The sequence below is a fragment of the Leptodactylus fuscus genome, chromosome 2 (genome assembly GCF_031893055.1).
Source record: "Leptodactylus fuscus isolate aLepFus1 chromosome 2, aLepFus1.hap2, whole genome shotgun sequence".
Lineage (NCBI taxonomy): Eukaryota > Metazoa > Chordata > Amphibia > Anura > Leptodactylidae > Leptodactylus > Leptodactylus fuscus.
In genome coordinates this window covers 138,183,969-138,210,201 of record NC_134266.1, presented here as the reverse complement: position 1 = coordinate 138,210,201, position 26,233 = coordinate 138,183,969, and the positions used below count along the sequence as shown (strand labels likewise).

At 41.1% G+C, this 26,233-nt stretch overlaps 1 protein-coding gene across 1 annotated transcript in view; it reads left to right on the top strand.

Moving 5' to 3' along the window:
- Positions 1–25,306, top strand: part of ELOA (elongin A) — a 35,798-nt gene extending 10,492 nt beyond the window's left edge. Inside the window, exons 3-11 of the mRNA XM_075264730.1 lie at positions 2,472–2,584; positions 3,222–4,131; positions 6,097–6,205; positions 6,291–6,449; positions 7,180–7,277; positions 12,777–12,957; positions 19,155–19,266; positions 19,357–19,511; positions 23,321–25,306. Coding sequence (XP_075120831.1) covers positions 2,472–2,584; positions 3,222–4,131; positions 6,097–6,205; positions 6,291–6,449; positions 7,180–7,277; positions 12,777–12,957; positions 19,155–19,266; positions 19,357–19,511; positions 23,321–23,382 — 1,899 coding nt within the window. The 3' untranslated portion in view covers positions 23,383–25,306. The remainder of the gene's footprint in view (positions 1–2,471; positions 2,585–3,221; positions 4,132–6,096; positions 6,206–6,290; positions 6,450–7,179; positions 7,278–12,776; positions 12,958–19,154; positions 19,267–19,356; positions 19,512–23,320) is intronic.
- Positions 25,307–26,233: the final 927 nt, after the last annotated feature.

The following is a 26,233-nucleotide window of genomic DNA, read 5'->3' as shown; positions in this document are numbered from 1 at the left end:
GGTAGTGCAGACATGGCTTAATGTGCAGTACTATTGATATTCCACCATAGATGCTAAAGTGGTTGTAAAGGATGTTTTTATTTTAATTACTAAATACACTGGATTTGTCTACTAGCTGGATATCTGATTGATGAACCCCTTTAATATTGTGTGCACTGGTGGCAGATGCACCAAAATTATAAAGAGACACTGACCTGCAGGCATACTGAAGGAGGTCTTGTGTGCCAGAATTATAATCAATGCCACTTACGGACTGATATACCTCCTGCTAGGGGTACAAAGTGGTGAGATTGTTCTAATACTGCAATGAAAGCAACCTATCTATACATTCTAGCTGATAGGAATGCCTAGACTGGATATGTTTTATTAAACAGGGATGATGCCACATAAGATTCAGTCCTCTCTAGCTTCTTTCTCCAAGTTCTTTTCCTCTTCTGAACAACCACATCCTGCTACTAAAAGAGGACAATTATGATATAACCTGAGTCAGATGATAGTGATATATATGTCCTATCCGTAACTGAAGAATGCCCAGAAGAAGTGGAATTACCAGGCGTTTCTGCAGAGTTTGAGGACGAGATATTATTTTTCTTCTGAGTTAACTCAAGAACTTCTGCCCGTTATATGGTATACAATGAATATAGAAGAAATTCAAGAAAAGCATGCTAGTAATGATGAAATGTTCGCAGGATTAGACGAAAGAAATAGTTGGTTGTCCCTATGCCTGAGAACTTACAGGGATTAATTTAAGACTAGGCAACATCCTAAGAAGCATCTTTCCTACTTCCCAGGACATAAAAGACAAATTTGCTATGGAAGAGGCCAAAATTATAGGTTGGGCAGAAGTAACAAAGATTTAGAAACAGGTAGCCAAGGTTGGCAAAAAAAAAAACAATTCTTTTTGAGGATTCCTCACAGCTTCCTCTGGACAAGAAGTCTGATTTAGGATAATTGGGAAAAATACAACATATCCCCAACAAACCTCAATGTATTTTTGTGTACCCTAATAGATTCTTATCACTCCAGACTAGAGAGTAGCTCTGGTATCCAAAATATCAATATTCTAGAAAAAAAAAGGTGTTGAAAACAGAGGCTATGTCAGTTATCTGGTCATTCTGGTGATTCTTTGGGACCAAGTTCATTCAAGAGAACTTTAGCCACACATGCTGTCAAAATGGCACAAAAATTCTCCTACAGTTAGGGGGCACAGTTGAGCAGCAGATAGTAAAGCTGATTGATGGAAAGAAACGCATCTAAAATTGATTGATGGAGAAATTGAATAGGGATAAAATGACAATTCTTTTACAACAATGGAGCAGAAGTCCCAACTTTTTTTGCTGGCAGACTCCCTTTAAAAGCCAGAGGTCTATCAGAGTCTTTTCTAAAAACCTTTCAGGCAGGTAGAAAAGAAAGTAATTCATACAATCTACAATAAAGTGTGAAACAAATTCCTACCTTTTTGTGAAGACAACATTCTTCACATCGATCCTCATAATCTAGCAAACATCCTAGACTTTCTACAGACTGGGTTTGATAAAGGTATTAAACTGAGTATTCTCAAGATCCAGGTTTCAGCATTCAACAGTCTTGACCAAGAGCTCACTAACCAAAACGAAATGTTTCTTCCCCATTGGGATGTTAATGTTGTCCTCAAAGGGTTAAACCTTCAACTGCTTCGTCTCTCCTGTAAAGCTGCTTTCCTTGTAGCCATTACATCCGCTAGGATAGTCAATAAAATCCAGGTTTTATCCACCCATGAGCCCTTCCTAAAAATTCCAGAAGATAGAATAGTGTTCCATCCTGACCCTGCTTTCTTTCCTAACGTTGTAATGGATTTTCATATGTCGCAAGAAATAATTCTTTCTTCCTTTTCCAAGTATCCCTCTAATAGGAAGCAATAAACTTTTCACACCTTAGACATCAAAAAAGCCATCTCATCTTTTCTTGAGGCCACTGTAGACTGTAAGATGGTTGAAAAAATGTTTTATTTTGTTGTACGGGCCAAACAAAGGCAGAAAAGTATCTAAAAAGACACTATTCATCTGGATTGAGAAGACTATTGGTAATTTATCTCCTCCCAAACCTCTCAAGGCTCATTCCACTAGGGCTATGTCATTTTTGTGCTCAAAGAAAGCTGAAGCTTCATTAGATCGGATTTGTAGAGCCACTACTTGGTCTTCAGTCCATACACTGAAAAGGAAGGTGGGGAGGGGCTATTTAACGCTAAAAACGGAATTATTGGTAAGTACTAATTCTATCTTTGTTTTTCCACTTTGGGATGTAATGTAATGTTTCCATTAACTGACTTTTTCTTATTCAATACTTTTATATTTACATAAGACTGGACACACCTCTAATCCTTTATTCTGAATATTTCATGGTCTATTTTATGTATATATTTAGATTTAGAAACTGAAACTTATATGCGTAACTGGTCATTTAACCTGCATATTCTGTGATGCCTTTTATAGGACACTGGCATCGGTAAGACTGTAAATGGATTGCGAAAGCATGAACTAGTGGGAGATCTTGCAAAGAACCTGGTTGCTCAGTGGAAAAAACTTGTGCCACAAGAGATTCCAAGGTAAAAGGGGTTTGCAATGCTTTAATTACTTAAAAGGGTTGTTTGAGTTATGACAAAATATGCATATATTTACCCGTCTGATTCACCACCTCTTCCAGTGCTGCTCTTCGGTCCTCTCCACTGTAATGACATGTCCATCTATAGTCATCACAGCTGCAGCCACTATGGCAGTGGTGAGATGTGTTCAAACAATTCAGTATCAAATCCTGACAGATTATAGCACTGGAAGCAGGGGTGAACCTGCCAGTTTCGCCGCCCGAGGCGAACGACAGAAAGCTGCGCCCCCCCCCCCCCCCCCCGGAGGAGGGGGTGGAGCGGAGGGGGGTGTGGTGGAGCGGGCGGGGCTAAGCGAAGGGGTTGAGACTTAGCGGCGTTCGCAGGCAGAGAGCAGGCACTGAGAGGACCTGCTCTCTACCTGAGCATGAGGGGAGGCTGCTGGAGCAGCGCTGCTCCAGTGGCCTCCCCAATCCACCGCTCGGTGCTAAGCCAGCCCAGGACAGCTTGTTCGCTTCAGGTCGCCTCATGGGAGGTGCGGCGCTGACTGGAAGCAATGGTGGGTCAGACTAGGAAATATTGATTTGTTATTTTTAGCTCATTCCTTGGATTTACCATTAAGCATTTTTTTTTTTATATATAGAACTGTAGAACCTGAAGAAAGTGAACACAGTAAAAGCAGCTCACGGAAGAGGCTACGGTCTCCATCCCCTGTAGAAGAAGATGACTATGAAGGTGAAAGTGATGAAAGATATATCCCTCACAGTGAATCTGGAAAAAATGACACTTGGCAGCAGTATTCAGACCATGAAGATTTTGAAGACGCCAGGGGATATTCCCCTGAACTCACCTACAGTCCCCCAAGTATGTCCAGAGACAAAACCTACCACAAGGAAAATCAAGAGCACAAATCTTCTCACAAAGAAAAACACAAATCAGAGATGAAAAGTGTTAGCCCAGAAAAGAAGAAGGAGAAATTACCCTCAAAGGAGGCACAAAGAGACTTTCCATCCCATGCAGGAAGTAGCCGGGAAAAATTGCAGTCTGTAGACAGTAAAGATCGTGCTCATAAAAAGGAAAAGAATAGACATAGTGCTTCAAAGAGTCAAACAGATGATGATTTCATTTCTAAAGTATCAAAACATCAGGAGAAGCTGAAATCTGATAAACACAAAATAGGTTTGGAGCCTATTGAAAAAGGAAAGGTATCTGAAAAAAATCTGGTGACTAAGGAAAAATCAGATAAACATAAGAGCAGAACCCAGACGACGGACTCAGGAACGCATGACAGGAAATCTATTAAGATCTCTCTCCCACCTGCAGAACCTGAAGCTGATGAAGATGAATTTGAGCAGCCAACAATGTCTTTTGAGTCCTATCTTAGCTACGACCAACCTCAGAATGTTAAGAAGAAGAAGAAACCAACTGTGAAGGCGACCTCTTCTGTATCGGAAAAGAGCACCAAGAAACATAGTCAAAGCAAAGCAGAACATAAAGAGAAAAGCAAATCAAAGCAGCAAGCATCAGAAAAAAAGGAAAAGAGAGAGTCCAAGGTCAGAAATAAGCTTTACTATTTCACTGTTTACATCTTTTTCTAAGGTTTTGTTCACACTATCATGAAGTATCAACTATTGTTGATGGCAGGAACAACTCAATCCCCAGCATTATTCTTGCTGTCAAAAATACAGAAAACCGGATTGGTCCCATTAGAGTAATAGAACTCTATCTGTTTCTACTTGGATCTATAATAAGACTGATCCTGTTATAAGCTGGAGGTAACATATGTTGGGTCTTTCAACACTGATGGCATCGGTATTGCTATGCAAATTAGCCAGGTTTTCTGTTGCAGAACGGATTCCACGCAGTGAGATCACAGGAGCCGTCTTGTTATGGCAGCCAAGAGCATTATGTCGGTTTCCAGGCACGTTGTAGTTATAGCTATCCCCTCTGACAGTACAGAGCTTTGGACAGTACTGTCAGGAGGGGCGTTCCTCACAGCCCATCTAGACTGTCAGAAATGCCTTTCTGATAGTGAAGAGATATCGCTAACTGAACCGATATCTCAAGCCCCAGGGCACATAACGGGAAAGTCGACATTGCGCTGAATTCAGCACACTTTTGGCTTTCTAGCGGTATACAAACCCGCATGTGCCCGAGGACATGGAGGGTCCTCGTTAAGCCATATTCACAAAGGCCATTTCACTTTACATATACAGTAGAGATATGTTCACATGTCAGATTACAATTCCACATGTGTTTCAGCAGAAATCCACCCCGTTGTCACTCTGTAGGGCTCATCCTTACAAATATTTATAGATTTTGCCCAGATTTCAGAACAGAATACAACACACAATATCTGTGGGGAAAATCCTTATATGAGCATAACACAGTTGTCCCTCTTAAAGGGGTATTCCAGTTAGAACAAGTAACAAGTGCTGCTAATTTCATTTGAATGGGATCTGCTGTAGATGGCCAAATACTTACTTGGCTATTTCTGGTGATTCCCATTCAAATGAATATAGCGGCGCATGCTGTACATCTAGGCACCCTGGTGGGAACTGGGGTGCAAAACGCCCTGATTCTCAAGATCTGTAGGTGTCCCATCTATGGGACAACCAATGATAAGCAAGTTGCCCTCTATCCTTTTGATAACTTTGGATTATTTGTTCTAACCGGAATACCTCTTTAAGGCTAAGGCCCCACATTGCGGAAACGCATATTTTTTTTTTGTTTCAAATTTTGCTGCGGTTTTTTGAGCTAAAGCCAGGAGTGGCTTTAAAAGGAATATGAAATATAAAAGAAGCTTCTAATACTTCTCCCTCCTGCTCAATCCACTCCTTGCTTTGGCTCAAAAAATGCACCAAAATCTGCAACACAAAAAGCTGTGTTTCCGTAACATGGGGCCTTAGCCTAAAGAGGTTTTCCCGTCTCAGTGCTTCAGCAGTCTGGTTAAAGTCTTTTCTCTCACTTCCTGTATTTCTCCCCACCCCCTCTTGCTAAACGGGCCGGAGAAGTCACACAACACTTATACAGATAAGATAATATGCAGATGCTTGTACAGAAGGACTCAGTGTTATCTGTGTGTTTACAGCAAAAACTGCAATTAACTGAAAGGATTGGGATTGTCCTGTCAGCAAGAGCAGTGAGTAAGTGCTGTCACTTGTCCTATAGGTCCGTGGTTATAGCAACGCAGTGTAAACAATGAGAGGAATAAGGTCACATAGCAGGAAAACAAAGAATTATTTCTAAAGCAATACATTTAGGAAAAGTCTACAATTTACATAAGCTACCAGTTTAGATAGGATCCTTGAAATGGAACAACCCCTTTAAGTTTGTTCTCAGTGATATTTAGATGGTTATCTCACAAAGACAAGCCCCTTTTTTTTAGATATAGAGAGAACCTGTTGAGGTGATGTCTGATATATGGGGCTGTAATTAAACATGTGCGAAATAAAGCTTCAGGGGCATTAAATTTTCTTTGTTCCTGTTAACTTGTATTTTGTGTTATTATTGTGCAGATAGACCAAGTCCCTGTTTTACCTGATATACCTTTGCCAACTATCCAGCCAAATTATCGACCACTTCCTTCCATTGAAACTGTTCCCTACTTGCCTCATAAGAGGAAAGGTAAGACGCTGATGAAGATGTGAGGGTGTGTAAATAGGGTTGATTGTTTTGTATCTGAGTGTTTTTTGTTTTTTTTTCTCCCTAGCTCCATTGTATTCTCAGGAGGAAGATGAAGGTAATGGATTTACTGGTCGTAGGTTAAACTCCAAAATGCAGGTGTATTCAGGATCTAAATCCACTTACTTGCCAAAGATGATGTCCCTCTACCAGCAGTGTATCAGAGTCCTGGCTAACAACATAGACTGTAAGTATAGAGTTTCATGTAGCTATCTTAAAAGTGTGGAATTTAGCTGTTTGCTCATATAGCGATACATATTTTGTGTTTTAGAAATATTATCTGTCTTGTCTGAATTCATAGAAATTCATATATGAATTTTGTTTGGTTACCTTTTTGTGTTTTTATATCAATTAACACATTCATTGTGCATTGTTGTGTATTAAGTAGTGATTCTTTAAATGCAACAATTACAAGATATGTAAACATTTAATTCAGGTAGTTATATCCAAGTGTATGGGATTAAGGCTACATGCACATGACTGTGTACGTTTTTTTGGAGCCTTCCACGGCTCCATTTGTTGACGTTAGTGAGCACATACTGCACAATGGAAAGAAGTAGGACCTGTCCTGAGTTTTGCTCACGGCCCCATACACAGCACCATAAAAACACACGGTCCAGTATATGGGATCAGTATGCTACTTGTGAAACTGCGCTCAGTTGTGTGCATGAGGTCTTAGGCTTTATTCACCCTGACCAAGGACAATATTTTGTTCATTGAGGATAGTTACAGATTTTACTCTATGCTAAACCGTTTTCAGCAGTACCATATGGCTTCTGGAAGCAAAATGTCAAGGTAGATTTTTAGTTATTACATTGCTTAAGAATGCAGCCATGTTAACCTGAGACAACCCACAGGAAGTATGTAATACACCAATAAGTACATATATATGCATTTCCTAATATTTCTTTTTTCAGCAATCTATGAGATAGGAGGAGTCCCTTATTCGATGCTAGAGCCAGTTTTGGAGAAGTGCACCCCAGAACAGTTGTACCGGATAGAGGATTATAATCATGTGAGTTTATCATTCTCAGGATTGCCAAGCATCTTGATACATGTTGTAAAATTAAAAGGGTTATCCTACAAAAAATATTTAGCCTCCGTCCATGAGAGCCCCACTAATCCTGAGTGCAGACCCACCACGATCAGATAATTATTCTCTATCCCAGTGGTTCTCAAGGTGCGGTACGCTCAACTATCCCCAGGGGTACGTGCTGCGGAGAGAGTTGTCTCCAAAACCCATGATCTACAATCATACTCTGAGGCTGTCTTTAGACCTGCAGAGTATAAATAGTGGAGGCCACAGAGAGGTAACTAAACATAAAACTAGTGTTACTTACCTGTCCTGTGCTTCGGCGCTTCTCCCCATGCTCCTCCGGCCTACAGTGATGGTGTCAGGCGGTCACATGGGTCACGTTGCATAATGACACATCGAACTGGTCTCATTTAGATTCTGTCAAGAAAAAAAACTATGTTTTAGGCTTTGCTCAAACAGCTGATCACTTGCACATATAGTGGCTGAAAACATTGGCTGCGGTGCACACATGCTGTGGCTCCTCCCCCATGTTTACAGATCATGTGGATGGGAATGCCCCGGCTATGACATCAGCAAGGGAGTGTCCACACAGCCCTACATAGGGCAGTAGTACAGCTGTGGATTATTCAGTCGCACCTGACAGCTGGTGATGAAAGAAAGAGCAGCTGGGATAAACAAAAGCCTCCCCTAAATTACGTAGAACAAAATAGTAAGTGCTAGTCTATATATATATATATATATATATATATATATATATATATATATATATATATATATATATATCCAAAGCTGTATAAGAAGCTACACTATGCATCCTAATTCTCTTTACTCCTAGATCCCCTGAGGATTGTCCCCTTTAATCAGGTGGACATGAAATGTGTTGATAAAGGGAATGGTTTTTTTTTTTTCTTTTTTTAAAGGTGAGGTAAGGAGAGGATGTGGGACTGTCCTTCTTAGGGTAGGAGTCATTTATTGGGGAACAGGGTCTAATAAGTGAGAGTTCCATTACACTCTGTCCCCTTAAAGAGGAGCTTTCATGTCCTCGGGCACATTCGGTTTTATATACTACTAGAAAGCAGACAGTGCGCTGAATTCAATGCACTGTCAACTTTCCCGTTATGTGCCCGGGTGAAGAGCTATCAGTGCCGTTACCGTAGCTCTTCACTGTTAGAAGGACGTTCCTAACCGTTCCCACCCATGGTGCTGAGTAGTGAGGAATGCCCTCCCCCCCAGTACTAGTCTATGGACGAGTACTGTCAGGAGGGTGGGACGAGGGGGTGTTGCTCAGCGTCATGGCTGGGTGGTAAGGAATGCCCCTTCACAGTACAGCGCTACTGACAGACTGGTGTTCCCAGCTAGACTGTCAAGAACACCCTTCTGACAGTGAAGAGCTCTCGGTAATGGCACTGATAGCTCTTCACCTGGGGCACATAATGGGAAAGCCGACAGTGCGCTGAATTCAGTACACTGTCGGCTCGTATAGTGGTATATAAAACTGCATGTGCCCGAGGACATGAAACGTCTCCTTTAACCATGAATTAGTGAGTGATATGCACTCCTGTCTCTAGTTCTTGCCATAGTACCCGGTAAGACGGTTCCTTATTTGTGAGCACATTTATTTATGATATGTGTGCACATAACCCTATATAGGGAATTTTTAATGTATCAAGTAAAAGTTAAGTTTTATAATTTTGTTATGCGGTTTTGAGTATTTTGGATCAGCGGTGATACCTGATTCAGTAATTACTTCTTGGTTTTTATATTACATGTGGGGTACTGAAGTTTGAGGGCCATTATACTACATGTGGGGGCACTGGTGGTGTCATTATACTATATGTGGGGGCACTGGTGGTGTTATTATACTACATGTGGGGGCACTGGTGGTCTCATTATACTACATATGGGGCATTGAGGGGGCCTTTACATAATTGTTAACAAAAGCTCCAAAAAAAAAAAAAAGTTTCTTTATTAACATTTATACGTAATCGCTGCTTTGGGGTTACTCATTTGCAACATTTTCTCACCATGGGTACTTCGCTTGAAAAGGTTGAGAACCAATTGTTTATCGTATGGATGGAGGATAAATATTCTTGATGACCTAACCCCTTTAATGATGTGTACAGTAAAACTTTATTTGCTAAAAGGTTAAAAAGCTATACTAACTAACTAACTAATGCATATAAAAAGAGACACTAAAGTAAAGACCTTATCTAACGGACTCCCCCCCCCCCCCCCCCCCCGCGTGGTACCAGCTTGACTTGTTGGATTTCTTATTCCACAGTAGATATAGTCCCCTTTCAGTGTAGCTACATGTCCTAGTGATATTGCATGAAACTGCAGCAACCTGACCTTTTGGTATTGCCTCACTGGGAACCTCAGGGTTAACTGCAGGATTATACCCTCAAACATGGAAGGTTCTTTTAAAGGGCCTGTAATGAGGATGCAAGAATCTGAGACTGAGAAAACCTAAAAAAAAAATAATGATTGTGATAAAGAAAGATTAAAGTAATACAACTAAAATAAACCCTGAACATAGGACTTAAGCAACTTAAAAGTTACTATTACACAAGCAAAGTTAACAGTAAACAAAATAGTGACTAACATAACGAATGACAGAAACCTGATTAATAATTGTATCTTGAGGGTTAAGTTAAGATCCACATCCTAATGCTTGTGACTGTCTCCGCTAGACTTCTGGCTGAGCAGTTGTGCAGGGAGACCCTGCGCATGAAGTTTGTTTGCTCACATAGAGGCTCAACTAGTGGTGTGTATAGGGTCTGCTTTATACAGAATCCTGGCTGATGTACATGTGCCCCTTGCTGCACGAGAAAAGTGAGGAAACATTTTATGAACCAATAGGAATATTGATTCATATCTAAATAAGAGCATATGAGTTTTAACTTTTCTCATACCTCTTTCTCTGGGAATATGAATGATTTTCACTAATCTCTGCACTTTATACCATATGTTTGATATACATTAGTTTCCATTAATTGATAATAAGATGGAGGGAATAGAAGTGACTCTCACAGATACTTCTTTTCCCACTCATCCTGGGAATGAGATTGATACAAAGCAAAGGCCATCTGCATTGCGGGTAGACATTCATAAGGAAAAAGATTGGACAGCTCAAAAGAAACAGACTGTCTTCTCCTGGGTCTCACACAGGGATATATATATATTTATACACAGACACACACACACACACACACACACACACACACACACACACACACACACACACACACACACACATACATATAGTACTTTTTTTTTTAATTTAACAGATAGCAGCCTTGTAAATTGTATATATGGTGCAAAAGTCCTTCAAGGATGGGCTCCAATCCTTCCTTAGGATGGTCTTACACAACCGTAATGTAAGTCCGCAATTGAGGGATTTCAATTGCGGACCATTTGTGGACACATTATATTCAATGTGACCTCTTACACTACCGTATATTTTATCCGTGGTGTGGCCGGGCAGCAACCGTGGTCCACAATTTATAGGGCATGTCCGTAATGGCCGTGAATTGCGGCACTGCACGGACTCGCCCATAGAACACTATGGGCGAGTGCGGCAGAACACGGACATCTGCTGAGCCTATGTTGCTGATCAGCAACTTACGGACTGTATATTCAATACGGTCGTGTAAGACCAGCCTTAGACAAAAATCGACAAACCATAAAAGTGAAGAGGATGAGTTTATTTACCCAAACTCAACATTTCAGGCCTACTCCATGGGACTGGGTAAATAAACTTATCACCTTCACGTTTACAGTTTGGAGACCCGCCTCTGTTTTTTTACGTTTATGTATTTATACACATACATACAACATGCAATACAAATTATACATATGACTTCAATTGTTTTAATTCTTACAACACTGTACATAAAATCCAGTGTACTGTTCGTCAGGTGCCACCCAGGACTTTGCGAAGATAAATGTAAAAAGGTAGTGTAGTCGAGCCGGTACCAGGCCGTGGAAAGGGCATTTATATGACACACAATCATGAGTTAGAAACTCAAAAGCTATATTCACTTACAACTATTAGCTGCCTGAACTGAAATCTATGACTCTGATGAAGCAAATCTATGAACACAAATCCATGCATAGGGTGCACTGGGCATATCAAAACACTACAGCAGACCATAAAATCTGCTTTGATTTCTCTCACAGGTTTTGTTTGCTAAGCCAATTCACTTACATAACACAATACATCCTCAACAAAAATCTGCAACTAATCTACTTTATGTGATATCATTAGTAAATCTTTAGTAAATGTATGCTATATTGGCACAACATTCTCCAGTCTTGTGACTTGTATGCAAATCCAGAATGAATGGGAGAGAAATCATATTGACTCTCCAAATTTGAAATGATATGCCCAGGTTTCCTAGTGCAAGACCCTGGTGAAGCCTGTTATTATTGTTAGGTACAACCACAGCTAGAAGTGATCACCTTGTCTGCCCACTTTTGAGGATACCAAACTGTTTACTTTTTTCTCTTTTATATCATTGAGGAACACAGTACCATGGGTATAGGCCTGACCACTAGGAAACTGATACTAGGAAATAAGAAAGTGTTGGCTCTGTATACCGTATACAGTTTTGGTCATCGGTTTTAGCCTGGTGTCTATAGTAGGTAGACATGACCTTCTACCAGGTCCTCTGCTTTTTATTATATTAGTTTGTCTTCTTTTCTCTTTCAGGTTACAGCAGTTCCTCAGCGTCTGCTCCACATTAGTTGTACCATGTAGGGTGCTAGGAGTCAGGCAGCTAGGGTTTCCCTGCACAGACCTGTATCTCTCCTCACCTCCGGTCACCCAATACCCCTACTTGTCTGCAGCTCTAGCTGGAGTGCCCATAATCCCACTTTCAGTGCAAGTTTACAAAAGGGGTTTACCCTGTGCACACCAGAAAATATCAGACAGGAGAATCAACTTTACTCTCTGCACCATCTCCTTGTCTATCTCCAGTGGGCTCTCTGTTCCTTCTGCTTACCATCTAATGTCCTGCCAAGTACTCATGTATCTGCAGTACTGTACTGCAGATCCCATCCTCTGCTTTTTCTGTTCTTGACTTGTCCTTGGGTTCTCTTCTTGGGCTCAGAACATTTTGGTAATAAATCCACGCTTTGTTGTCTTCTACTGTTGGTGCAAAACTGAATAACTTTTTGTCTGCGGCGGGTGGGTAGCTTACTTGGGTGGAGCCAACACTTTTTATTTAACTCCTAGTGTCAGCCTCCTAGTGATCGGCCTATATCCATGGTACTGTGTAATCCCCCCCCCTTCCCCCAATGAAAGAAATGAGAAAGGGATTTTATGGCAGGTACAAAAATCCAATTTTCGTCTTTCAACATAGAAGTGGGAGGACCTAAATGCATTATAATTATCTATGGACATCTTTGGGCTGTCTCAAAGAAATAATATTGTTGTACAGTCTCTTCAAGAAAAATAGCTACTTATTGTTCATTTAGGTACTGATCGAGGATACAGATCAACTGTGGAAAAATCACTGTCAAAGAGATTTCAGATCTGAGACTCCAGATGAATATGAGACTTGGAGAGAGTTGTATCTGCGCCTCCATGAAGCTCGGGAACACAGACTGGTCATGCTAACTCAAAATATCCGCTCTTCCCATGCAAACAAACCCAAAGGTAAGATTTAGAGAATCAGTAGACGACTAGGAAACAGGTAGCTTTAGTCATATCACTATATGACTATATTGTTTAGTTCATGACTGTTTATACGAGAGTCATGAACTTCACGATAATGCATGTAGTTACAGTTAGGGCCAGAAATATTTGGACAGTGACACAAGTTTTGTTATTTTAGCTGTTTACTAAAACATGTTCAGAAATACAATTATATATATATATATATATATATATAATATGGGCTGAAAGTGCACACTCCCAGCTGCAATATGAGAGTTTCCACATCCAAATTGGAGAAAGGGTTTAGGAATCATAACTCTGTAATGCATAGCCTCCTCTTTTTCAAGGGACCAAAAGTAATTGGACAATGGACTCTAAGGGCTGCAATTAACTCTGAAGGCGTCTCCCTCGTAAACCTGTAATCAATGAAGTAGTTAAAAGGTCTGGGGTTGATTCCAGGTGTGTGGTTTTGCATTTGGAAGCTGTTGCTGTGACCAGACAACATGCGGTCAAAGGAACTCTCAATTGAGGTGAAGCAGAACATCCTGAGGCTGAAAAAAAAGAAAAAATCTATCAGAGAGATAGCAGACATGCTTGGAGTAGCAAAATCAACAGTCGGGTACATTCTAAGAAAAAAGGAATTGACTGGTGAGCTTGGGAACTCAAAAAGGCCTGCGCGTCCACGGATAACAACAGTGGTGGATGATCGCCGCATACTTTCTTTGGTCAAGAAGAACCCGTTCACAACATCAACTGAAGTCCAGAACACTCTCAGTGAAGTAGGTGTATCTGTCTCTAAGTCAACAGTAAAGAGAAGACTCCATGAAATTAAATACAAAGGGTTCACATCTAGATGCAAACCATTCATCAATTCCAAAAATAGACAGGCCAGATTTAAATTTGCTGAAAAACACCTCAAGAAGCCAGCTCAGTTCTGGAAAAGTATTCTATGGACAGATGAGACAAAGATCAACCTGTACCAGAATGATGGGAAGAAAAAAAAGTTTGGAGAAGAAAGGGAACGGCACATGATCCAAGGCACACCACATCCTCTGTAAAACATGGTGGAGGCAACGTGATGGCATGGGCATGCATGGCTTTCAATGGCACTGGGTCACTTGTGTTTATTGATGACATAACAGCAGACAAAAGTAGCCGGATGAATTCTGAAGTGTACCGGGATATACTTTCAGCCCAGATTCAGCCAAATGCTGCCAAGTTGATCGGACGGCGCTTCATAGTACAGATGGACAATGACCCCAAGCATACAGCCAAAGCTACCCAGGAGTTCATGAGTGCAAAAAAGTGGAACATTCTGCAATGACCAAGTCAATCACCAGATCTTAACCCAATTGAGCATGCATTTCACTTGCTCAAATCCAGACTTAAGGCGGAAAGACCCACAAACAAGCAAGACCTGAAGGCTGCGGCTGTAAAGGCCTGGCAAAGCATTAAGAAGGAGGAAACCCAGCGTTTGGTGATGTCCATGGGTTCCAGACTTAAGGCAGTGATTGCCTCCAAAGGATTCGCAACAAAATATTGAAAATAAAAATATTTTGTTTGGATTATGTTTATTTGTCCAATTACTTTTGAGCTCCTAAAATGTGGAGTGTTTGTAAAGAAATGTGTACAATTCCTACATTTTCTATCAGATATTTTTGTTCAACCCTTCAACGTTACAATCTGCACTTGAATTCTGTTGTAGAGGTTTCATTTGAAAACCAATGTGGTGGCATGCAGAGCCCAACTCGCGAAAATTGTGTCACTGTCCAAATATTTCTGGCCCTAACTGTATATATTCTTTATTGACAGCTCTTTGTAATGTTGATTTTAGGACTAGACCACCCCAGGTGCCTATGGGGCAGATTTACTAATACTGCCTAAAAGTAAGACCGTGTAAACTTAGACTGAGCCGTATTTCTCAAGTTTTCTAATGCTGAATGATAAGTCGGACACATCTTTAGATTATCTAGTCTAAGTTTACACCACCTATTAGTTGGCTTGCTGCTCTAGTTGTTGGTATTCGTTGGTATTCGTTTATTTTCATGAGAAAACCCCTTTAACTAACCCTCAGATGTCTGAGTGATTGTACTTTTAATTAATATCATTATATACATTTATAACCATATACAGACAAAAAAAACGCATCAAGTGGTAGTTAAAAAAAAATATATATATATATATATATATATATATATATATATATATACCGTATTTTTCGGACTATAAGACGCACAAATTTGGGGGGAAAAGAAGGGTGCGTCTTATAGTCCGAATGTGGCGCCTGGCATCCGCTGTACTAGAGAGACGGATGCCGGCAAGGGATAGACGCCGGGGCCTGAGACATCGCTGCGCTCCTCTGCCCTGCATGAAGCCAGCGGCTTCATGCAGGACAGTGGAGCGCAGCGATGTCTCAGGCCCGGCACCTGTGCCAGCGTCTATCCCTCCCCGGCATCCGCCTCTCTAGTACAGCGGATGCCGGGTCAGTATCGGTGGCCCCTTCTCCTCCAGGGCCGGTCCCCACCGGCCCCGTACCTGTGAAGATGCAGGCCGGCTCCTGCGCGGCGATATCGCAGGAGCCGACCTGTTCAGGTGACAGCCGGGAGCCTAACGAGGCTCCCCGGCCTGTCACGGCTATATTAGTATTGCGGCTGGTCTCTATGACCAGCCGTAATACTAATAGACAGAATGTCCCATAGACGGCAATACAGTTGTATTGCCGTCTATGGGACTTGCAATCAAGTGACCGCAGGTTCAAGCCCCCGGGGGGGAATAAAATAGTAAAAAAAAAAAAAAAAAGCTTTAAAAATATAAATAAAAGTTCTAAATCACCTCATTTTTAGTTCTAAATATTTTGGTGTTTGCAGCAGCCATTTCAGTTTGATATATCTAATAACTGATGGACACAGTAATATTTCAGGATTGAAATGAGGTTTATTGTACTAACAGAAAATGCGCAATATGCATTAAACCAAAATTTGACCGGTGCAAAAATATGGGCACCTCAACAGAAAAGTGACATTAATATTTAGTACATCCTCCTTTTGCAAAGATAACAGCCTCTAGTCGCTTCCTGTAGCTTTTAATCAGTTCCTGGATCCTGGATGAAGGTATTTTGGACCATTTCTTTCTACAAAACAATTCAAGTTCAGTTAAGTTTGATGGTCGCCGAACATGGACAGCCCGCTCTCAAATGATCTGAAAACAAAGATTGTTCAACATAGTTGTTCAGGGGAAGGATACAAAACGTTGTCTCAGAGATTTAACCTGTCAGTTTCCACTGTGAGGAACATAGTAAGGAAATGGAAGACCACAGGGACAGTTCTTTTTAAGCCCAGAAGTGGCAGGCCAAGAAAAATATCAGAAAGGCAGAGAAGAAGAATGGTGAGAACAGTCCAGGACAATCCACAGACTACCTCCAAAGAGCTGCAGCATCATCTTGCTGCAGATGGTGTCACTGTGCATCGGTCAACAATACAGCGCACTTTGCACAAGGAGAAGCTGTATGGGAGAGTGATGAGAAAGAAGCCGTTTCTGCACGTACGCCACAAATAGAGTTGCCTGAGGTATGCAAAAGCACATTTGGAGAAGCCAACTTCATTTTGGAAACAAAGATTGAGTTGTTTGGTTATAAAAAAAGGCATTATGCATGGCGTCCAAAAAGAAACAGCATTCCAAGAAAAACACTTGCTACCCACTGTAAAATTTGGTGGAGGTTCCATCATGCTTTGGGGCTGTGTGGCCAATGCCGGCACCAGGAATCTTGTTAAAGTTGAGGGTCGCATGGATTCCACTCAGTATCAGCAGATTCTTGAGAATAATGTTCAAGAATCAGGGACGAAGTTGAAGTTACGCCGGGGATGGATATTTCAGCAAGACAATGATCCAAAACACTGCTCCAAATCAACTCAGGCATTCATGCAGAGGAACAATTACAATGTTCTGGAATGGCCATCCCAGTCCCCAGACCTGAATATCATTGAACATCTGTGGGATGATTTGAAGCGGGCTGTCCATGCTCGGCGACCATCTAACTTAACTGAACTTGAATTGTTTGTCCAAAATACCTTTATCCAGGATCCAGGAACTGATTAAAAGCTACAGGAAGTGACTAGAGGCTGTTATCTTTGCATGTTGCACATTTTCTGTTAGTACAATAAACCTCATTTCAATCCTGAAATATTACTGTGTCCATCAGTTATTAGATATATCAAACTGAAATGGCTGTTGCAAATACCAAAATATTTAGAACTAAAAATGATTAAGATTAATAGGGGTGCCCAAACTTTTTCATAGGACTGTATATATATATATATATATATATATATATATATATATATATATATCATAAACCACCGGTTTTTTTTTTCAATACAAGGTGATCTAAGTAATAGATATTCCCCAAAATGGTATAACTAAAAAGTACAGCTGGCCCCGCAAAAAAAAACACTCTATGCATCCCCGTACAGCTGCAGGGTCACCTGTCAATGTGGCCTTGCAGCTGTTGCAAAACTACAACTTCCATATATTAAATATTTTACCATTTTTTGCTTCAAAATTTTTTTTCCCTATTTTCCTCCTCTAAAACCTAGGTGCGTCTTATAGTCCGAAAAATACGGTATATATATTTTAGAGGAGGTTTTAGAGGAGGAAAATAGGGGAAAAAAAATTTTAAGCAAAAAAAATTGGTAAAATATTTAATAACCTAATAATATAATATTTCACCAATGTAAATAGAATCGGGGGTTTTCGGACACAGGGATACCAAATGTGTATGTGTTTCACAGTAATGTTTTTGTTTTATATGTATTCTAGGGATATGGGGGTGATTTGAACATATATATGTGTGTGTGTATATATATATATATATATATATATATATATATATATATATATATATATATATATAATCATACACAGGTTTGGCATCATGGATGGAAAGAGACACCCTGCAGTGAAGCTATGCAAGAAGAGAAAAAGGGGCGGGCCAGACGGGTGAGGGAGGTGTGGTTTTCTAAGCAATCTTGAAAACACACCTCTTTCACCCGTCTGGCTCGTCCCTCCTTCACTGCCTCTCAGATCTTACTCCTGCAATGAAGCCACACAGGCAGGGAAGTAGGGGCGGGCCAGACGGGTGAAGGAGGCGTGGTTTCAAGCTTGCCAAGAAAACCACGCCTCCTCCTCCCGTTTGGCCCGCCCCTCCTTCCCTGTCTGTGTGGCTTCATTGCAGGAGCCAGATCTGAGAGGCAGTGAAGGAGGGGCGGGCCAGACGGGAGAAGGAGGCGTGGTTTTCTCGGCAAGCTTGAAACCACGCTTCCTTCACCTGTCTGGCCCACCCTTACTTCCCTACCTCTCAGATCTCGCTCCTGGTATGACGCGACACAGGAGGGAAGGAGGAGCAGACCAGGCAGGCACCGTGCTGCTCTCCTTTTGATTCACACAGACGGGACACAGACGCTGCACACGCTGCATTCAGACTATAAGACGCACACACATTTTCCTCCCATATTGGGAGGAAAAAAAAGTGCGTCTTATAGTCCGAAAAATACGGTATATATATATATATATATATATATATATATATATATATATATATACACACATACATATTCATATTCAGTTCAGGTTATGACTGAAAACTGACGAATTATTTCATCAATATTATACGTTTTCATAAAATAACAAATAAGATATAGTATAGTTGAAAAGTCTTATCTTGAGAGATGTCTTGTTTCCTCTCAGGACGCCCTACTATGTAAGCCAGAGCACATAGCCACTAACAAGGATCCGTTCTTTGTGCACATAGTCCATCATATTGTAGATTTTTCTCATATTGGCCACTAAATGTGTAGCTTCAGGAAGAAACATCTGTTTGATGAAAGCTTATCAGTTCTTGTATTAAAAGGATTAAGACAACCCCTTTAAGTACTTATACAGACAGTAGTTCTCTAAGGAAATGGAACAATATTACTCAGCACTCATAATGATTATATATATATATATATATATATATATATATATATATATATATATATATATATTACATTTTTGGTTTTTTTATAACTCCTCTTTAGAGTCCATATCAGTTATCCTGTCTGAAAGTAATTAAATTTTTCATACCTTTTTACTTCCGTCACTTTTTTTATGGCATGTATTGCAGTCTAATAGGAGTTTTTACTTCAATTATTTTTGGACAGTACGACAAGCCAAGATGGCATTTGTGAATACAGAAGTGAAACCCCCACGCGATGTGCGTAGAAGACAAGAAAAGTTTGGAACAGGAGCAGCAATTGTCAGTGAAAAAACAAGGTAAAAATAAGGATAGACAACTAGGCATTTTTAAGTGCATGTCTTAGTGGATTTTAAGACTCTGATGTATCTTTGCCTCTCTCCTATCAGGATTAAACCATTCATGCCAGTCAGTAGTAGTAGTCATGGCAGTTTGTCATCTGAGGAACCCCGCTCATCTGACAGACCAAGTACTAGCAGTACAGTGTCCACAGCAAGCAGTGTTGTCCAGTCTGGACATGATCCCCGTAAACCACAAGTCAAAAGTAAGTAATGATTCTATTGTATAATAGCTCTACAAATTCTTTTCAATCAGTTTGATCTCAGGCTTGTAGTGTCCAGTAACAATATTCACACGTTTAATGGACAGCTATACCTTTCTCTATTTTTTTTTCTAATTATTGGATATTTTAAACAAAAATAAAGAAAGCTAAGCAATTATCATAAGACAGGCCAATGTCAAATAGCAAAATAGGAATGAGAAACAACTAACAAAATCTAGAGCTAAAATTAAAATTATTCTTGAACTAATTGGAGACAGACATGGAGAGGACAGACACAGGGAAGAAGACACAGACCCCGAAGGAGGAGGAACGAAAAAGAGAGGGAAGGGAGCCAGGGAGAGGCAGAGACATCTAAGTAAAGTGCCACAGGGGCAGAGCAGCAGCAAGGCAGCTTAGATGAATTATGAGAGTCCCACCAAGACTACACTGTATTGAGAAGATCAACCTGGTCATTTATCGACGCAGTCAGTGATTCGATTCTCCAGACCTCCCTAATCTACTGGACTAGGCCTGAAAGGGAAGGAGGGTCGGGGCGCTTCCAATGGTCTGAAATCAAACTCTTTGTTGCCGCGAGTATGTGGAGTAACAACTTGTGACAAGTGGCTTAAAGAGACCTGCAGGTAGAAGATTAAGCAAAAAAGGTTGTAGCGTCAAAGGGGGCCAAAATGTGAGAAATCAGAGCCATGGTTTGAATTCAGAAAGGACAATAAAATGTGGGGCAAGGTCCTCCTCCGACCTGCAGCACCTCAAACAGTGGTTTTATACCATGGGGAACGTACAGTGTTCGACCTCTGGGGTGATACCAGTGCATCAAAATTATAGACTTATTCTCCTTATAGGAGGCACATTGAGACGACTTGGTTCCATATAATCTGCGGGGCAACACGGTGGCTCAGTGGTTAGCACTGTAGTCTTGCAGTGCTGGAGTCCTGAGTTGGAATCCCCCGTCAGGAGCAACATCTGAAAGGAGTTTGTATGTTCTCCCCGTGTTTGCGTGAATTTCCTCCAATTCTACAAAGAATCCTATAATCCCTATATGAGGTTTACAATCTACATAAAAAAAAAACAGAAAAAAAAAACATAATCTACCACCCAGGGAAGGGTAACTCCTGCCCCAGGTAGCAATGCTAGTTGGCCATGTAGGCATGTTGTGGGAAAGATTCTGGAGTGGAAGTAGTGAGAAGGCTATAGATATTGCTAATAAGGCCACGGGTGCTTGAATTACCTTGACATAAACGTTCAAAACAGGGGGCAACATGGTGGCTCAGTGGTTAGCACTCGAATCCTGCCAGGAACAACATCTGCAAGGAGTTTGTATGTTCTCCCTGTGTTTGCGTGGATCCCATTCTACAAAGACATACTGATAGGGAAAAATGTACATTGTGAGCCATATATGGGGCACACAATCTATATTAAAAAAAAAAAAAAAAAAAAAAAAAGTTCAAAACATGTGGGCTTCGAGAAACTGGATTGAGGAACAAGTGCAATTTGTGAGTAATAAGAGCAGGCCTCCCAGCCGAGATTTAAATTTGGACTGCAAGGTCTGAAAACACAAGAGTCCTAGTGAAGGGGTCTGCAATATTCACATAATGGAATAGGCCTGCCACTATCCAAGGTTTAATAGTGGTCGGCGAGCAGCTAGAGGGTAAGGCAGGAGTACACAAAAAAAATGTCATGGCTGATTACACGGACATCAGCGGATAGTTTCCGTATTTTCCGGACTATAAGGCGCACATAAAAACCTACGATTTCCTCAGAAATCGTAAGTGCGGCTTATAGTCCGGTGCGGCTTATATATGGATGGAAGCGGCGGCAAAGTCTGCGTGCCGCTTCCATACATACATAAAAGGCACCGTAAGGGTGCATTCACAGTACGGAACGCCGGCGTGTATCACAGCCGTACACGCCGGCGTTACAGCAGGGCTGCCGGACACTTCCTATTCATTTCTATGGGAGCCGGCATGCGAGCGCTCTATGAATGGAAAAAAGCAGTCCATTCATTTCTATGGGGAGCGCTGGCATGCCGGCTCCCATAGAAATGAATGGGAAGTGTCCGGCAGCCCTGCTGTCACGCTGAAACAGAACGTGAAACTTACCGAGCAGTGCAGGGCGGGCGGGCGGGCATTCAGGCCTCTTCTTCCTCCGATGTTCCGTCCTTCTCCGGCGCTTGCTGATAATGGCCGGGGCGCATGCGCAATATCATAATGCTTCTACTACTGCGCATGCGCCCAGGCCATTATCAGCGAGCGGCGGAGGAGGAGGGCGGAACATCGGAGGAAGAGGAGGCCTGAATGCCCGCCCACCCTGCACCGCTCGGTAAGTTTCACAACATTACGGTTGGGCTCTATCAGCATGATTTTGCTGATAGAGCCCCTCCTCGCCTGCCGAGCGCTTCCAATAGAAGCGGCTGGCACGCAGGGGGTTAAGCGGCCGCTGGCAAAGTCTGCCTGCCGCCGCTTTCAAGAACATATAATGCGCACCGGACTGCGGCTTATAGTCCGGTGCGCTTAAATATATGAACCGAGACGGACTATAAGGCGCTCATGGGCAATGCGGCTTATAGTCCGGTGCGCCTTATAGTCCGTAAAATACGGTTATTGGCAATCCATTTTATCTAATGTATATGGGGTTAGAAAATCTGACTTTTCATTGACCATGCTATATGCTGCTTGTACAACTCTGCCTTGACCTTACATACATGAAGCCCAGAGTCTGCTGTATTTGAGTTCTGCATTTGCTGACATCTGTGTGCATTTGCACTATTGGGATATGCTCACAAGTGTTGGATTTGCTAAAAGCAGTTTTAAGGGATTCTACCACTAAAACACATTTTTTTCTAGTTAACACGTCGGAATAGCCTTTAAAAAGGCTATTCGTCTCTTACCTTTGGAAGTGCTCTCCGCCGTGCTGTTCGTTCAAAATACCGGTTTGTACCGGTATGCTAATTAGTTCTCTTGCAGCGATGGGGGCATCCCCATTGCAGCTCGAAAACCGACCGCAGCGCCGCCTCTATGGTCTTCTGTATCCTCCCCTTGCTTCTTCAGCGTCTCTGTCGGACGCCTGCACAGTACGCTCTGTTTGGCGAAGATTGCGGTCCCAGCCATAGTGCGAGCACCGCAATTTCGCGCATGCGCAGTACGTTCGGCAATCTTCGTCGAACAGAGCGTACTGCGCAGGTGTCCGACAGAGACGCTGAAGAAGCAAGGGGAGGATACAGAAGACCATAGAGGCGGCGCTGCGGTCGGTTTTCGAGCTGCAATGGGGACGCCCTCATCGCTGCTCCTGCGATGGGGACGCCGCCATCGCTGAGAGAGAACTAATTAGCAAACCGGTACAAATGGTATTTTGAACGAACGGCGCGGCGGAGAGCACTTCCAAAGGTAAGAGACGAATAGCCTTTTTAAAGGCTATTCCGACGTGTTAACTAGAAAAAAATGTGTTTTAGTGGTAGAATCCCTTTAATGTTTCGCTGCCAGCTCTGTCAGACTTCTCTTTAAAGGCTCATTCTATATGCCTCATTGTACTCGTGATGAATCTTATGGTGCATAACATTACTTATGTTAGAGTATATCCTTGCTGTCTCTTCTAGGAATGCAATAGTGGCTACTTTATAACACAGTTGTTTCTGCAGTCTGATGTTTCTGCTCATGTCTATCAGACTCAGTCTGTGATATATTTTATTCCATCATTGTGTTGGTTTTACAGACTTTTTTTTTGTCCTGCTTCTTTATTGTAGCTACCGTTGCTTTAACTATACCTTACAAAAGAATCCTTATGTTTGTGTATTTCAGAGGTTGCTCCAATGATGGCCAAAACAATAAAAGCTTTCAAGAACCGGTTTTCACGACGATAAAATAAGGAAGAAAATGAACTTTATTGGAGATGGGAAGGGATGATTGCACTGGAGAGCCTTCATAAAATGGCAGAATGGACCCATCAGTTCCCAAAACAGTGTTGCCCTTCACCCTACCATTTCCTGTTGGCCACCATGCTGATCTACACCATGTTTTTAAATATTTGTCCTTCATCTCTCAATCTGATGGCTCTGCAGGATTCCAGTTATTGTGCAGACTTTTGCCCCTGGGGCCTTTAGAATCACTGTGTCAGACATGGACCCTGACTGCGCTAGGCTAGAACGTCACCAAACTATGTTGGGGAGTAATCAGTGTACCACTCTATGATGGTTTTCTAACCTAGCAGAGATCTTAAAAAATAAAATTAAAAAATCAGTGTTTTTTTACTGATTTTTGTAATAAAAAAAAAAAAAATTACAAATTGGAAACTACTATTTTTGTGCAATTTCCTATAACAGAATTAGGTACAATGTTACATTTTTGACAAAGTTGAAAGAAACCAAGAAAGGAAATTTACGGTTCTTTGGATGCCTCATCTACTACCATGTACTTAGGAGTCCTGTCATGGATTTGATGTTTTACTGTTGCAGTGTCATGTAATATTTGTTGTGAATTATTTCTGCAGAATTGTTCTGTGACATACAATTGGTGTCCCACCCGCCATACCGAAACTTCTGCATACCTGGGATTTCTACTTAGACTCTCTATTTCAGTGTGTGTTTGAATTTGTCATTTAGACTCATGAAATCCTTTTATGTAATTTATTTTTTTGTTGCCGACTGGAAAGGAATTTGCGGATTCCATCACTGTAAATGCATACTCAAACCCTGCATGGAATTTCTACACATTTCAGTTGTCAGGCAATTATGTTTTATTTTTGTTTTTTTTTAATCGGGCTACTAAGTATCCTATACACATAAGTTCCCATGTGGCAGCTCTCAGTATTTTTGACCATTGCAGATGGTGTTTCTACTCTTTAATACATACATAGCAGTGTCAGACACTTGCTCTCTAGTGTAGGTCATTTGTGAAATGAGTATATTGTGGACTTTGCAGATTCCACTTTACATTTTCCTGTAGCGAATGGGCAGGGGCTATAAAGTTTAGGCCTTCATGTGAGCTTTTGCTTTATGTAAATAAAATTGGTTTCAAAAAGATTAAAAATTTTAATTAGACTTATATATGCAAATGATTTTAACTGGCTCTTAATAAAATGTGAATATTGGATATCTTGTCTGTAGTCTATGGCTGAAAGGACAGAGGAGTAAAGTTCTACACTACCATTGTGACCAAGATTTACACCAAAGCTAGATTAACCTGATGTAAAACAAATGAAGAATATGAATCCACATTCACGCAATTGTTTTTTTTTATTCCGATCATGCTGTATTTTTGTTGCTGGGATGTGTACAGTAGGATTTCCAGGACTGAAGTACTGATCCACCCTTAGATAGGTCATTAGTATCTGACCAGTGGGGGTCTGGTGTCCAGAACCCCCACTGATCAGCTGTTTAAAGAGACTGCAGCCTTCAAGTTGGTGCTGCAGCCTATTCCCTGAATACTTCAGTTATATATAGACTTTCTAAGTAAATGTGTAAGACCCCAATAGCCCATCACAGTGTACACTGCCAATATTATCACCAAAAAATAGCAAGGAAGGGAAAGAATGGGAAAAGAACATGGGTAATGAAAATTGAGAATATATAGTTTAGATATACAGTGACTCCTTCATAACAAATGTGTTGTAAAAGCAAAAAAGCTGTGTCTTAACAACGTCAGTGCAATAACAACATTGTACATTAACTTGATTGGAACTGAGGTACAGCCGTTTCATGTGACCAATTAATGTCATTGACGCAGAAAAAGGTACAACATGGTCTGCTTTTTATTCCATCTAAAAAAAAATAAACGGAAAGCCAATAAAAAGACCTTCCATCTGTTTGTTTGTTTTTTAACTCTGCTCTTAATGCAGATGATAGAAATGGAAAGTGTTACATTTGTAGTCGTCTTTTTAGCAAAATTTTATGCCCATTGTTGTGATCCTCTGACGCATCACATTTCTTTAAAACTACTTTTATAAAGACTATGCATGTTGTACCCAGTTGTCAATTTATTTATGCATTTCCAGGAAAAGTAACAGAGGAACAGCACAACCATTTACATTTTTTTTCTAAGCAAAAACATAAAAAAAATTTGCATTCTGCTTACTCCCAGAGGATAAAAATCTATAACAAGTTATGTACATGTGCATCCATCACATGACGACGGACTGATTTTTATCTACTGGCAGTAAGCAGAATGAATGACAGCAAGGAGAGATCTAGAAAACTACAAGGAACCGATACTCTTTATTATACAAACAATAACATTTGTCTCTCAATATTGGTCTGGAACTGGACGACCCCTTTAATTTACTTACCTGGTCCTGGGGATTGCTGATGCTAGATGAAGCAGCACAAATTCCCCCAGCCTCAGTTCACTGCGAGCCCCCTTACCTGATTTCACTGTTATTATTATTATTTATTAATAATAATAATACATTTTATTTATATAGCACCAACATATTCCACAGCACTTTACATATTGTAGGGTTCAAGTACAGATAAAATAGACTCATTACAGATTAATAGTCAATTCACACAATGGGATTGAGGGCCCTGCTTGTAGGAGTTTCCCGTAGAATTCCCGTAGAGTCGAGTGGTCTAGCGAGTGCTGCTATGTCCTCGTCTACCCCTCCTCCGGGCGACCACAGATGTCGAAAGACCTCCTCTAAAAGGAGACACTTAGCCTGCACTGATTGCGAGATTACTCTCCCTGATGGTAATGGGGTTTTTTACTGATCACGTTCCA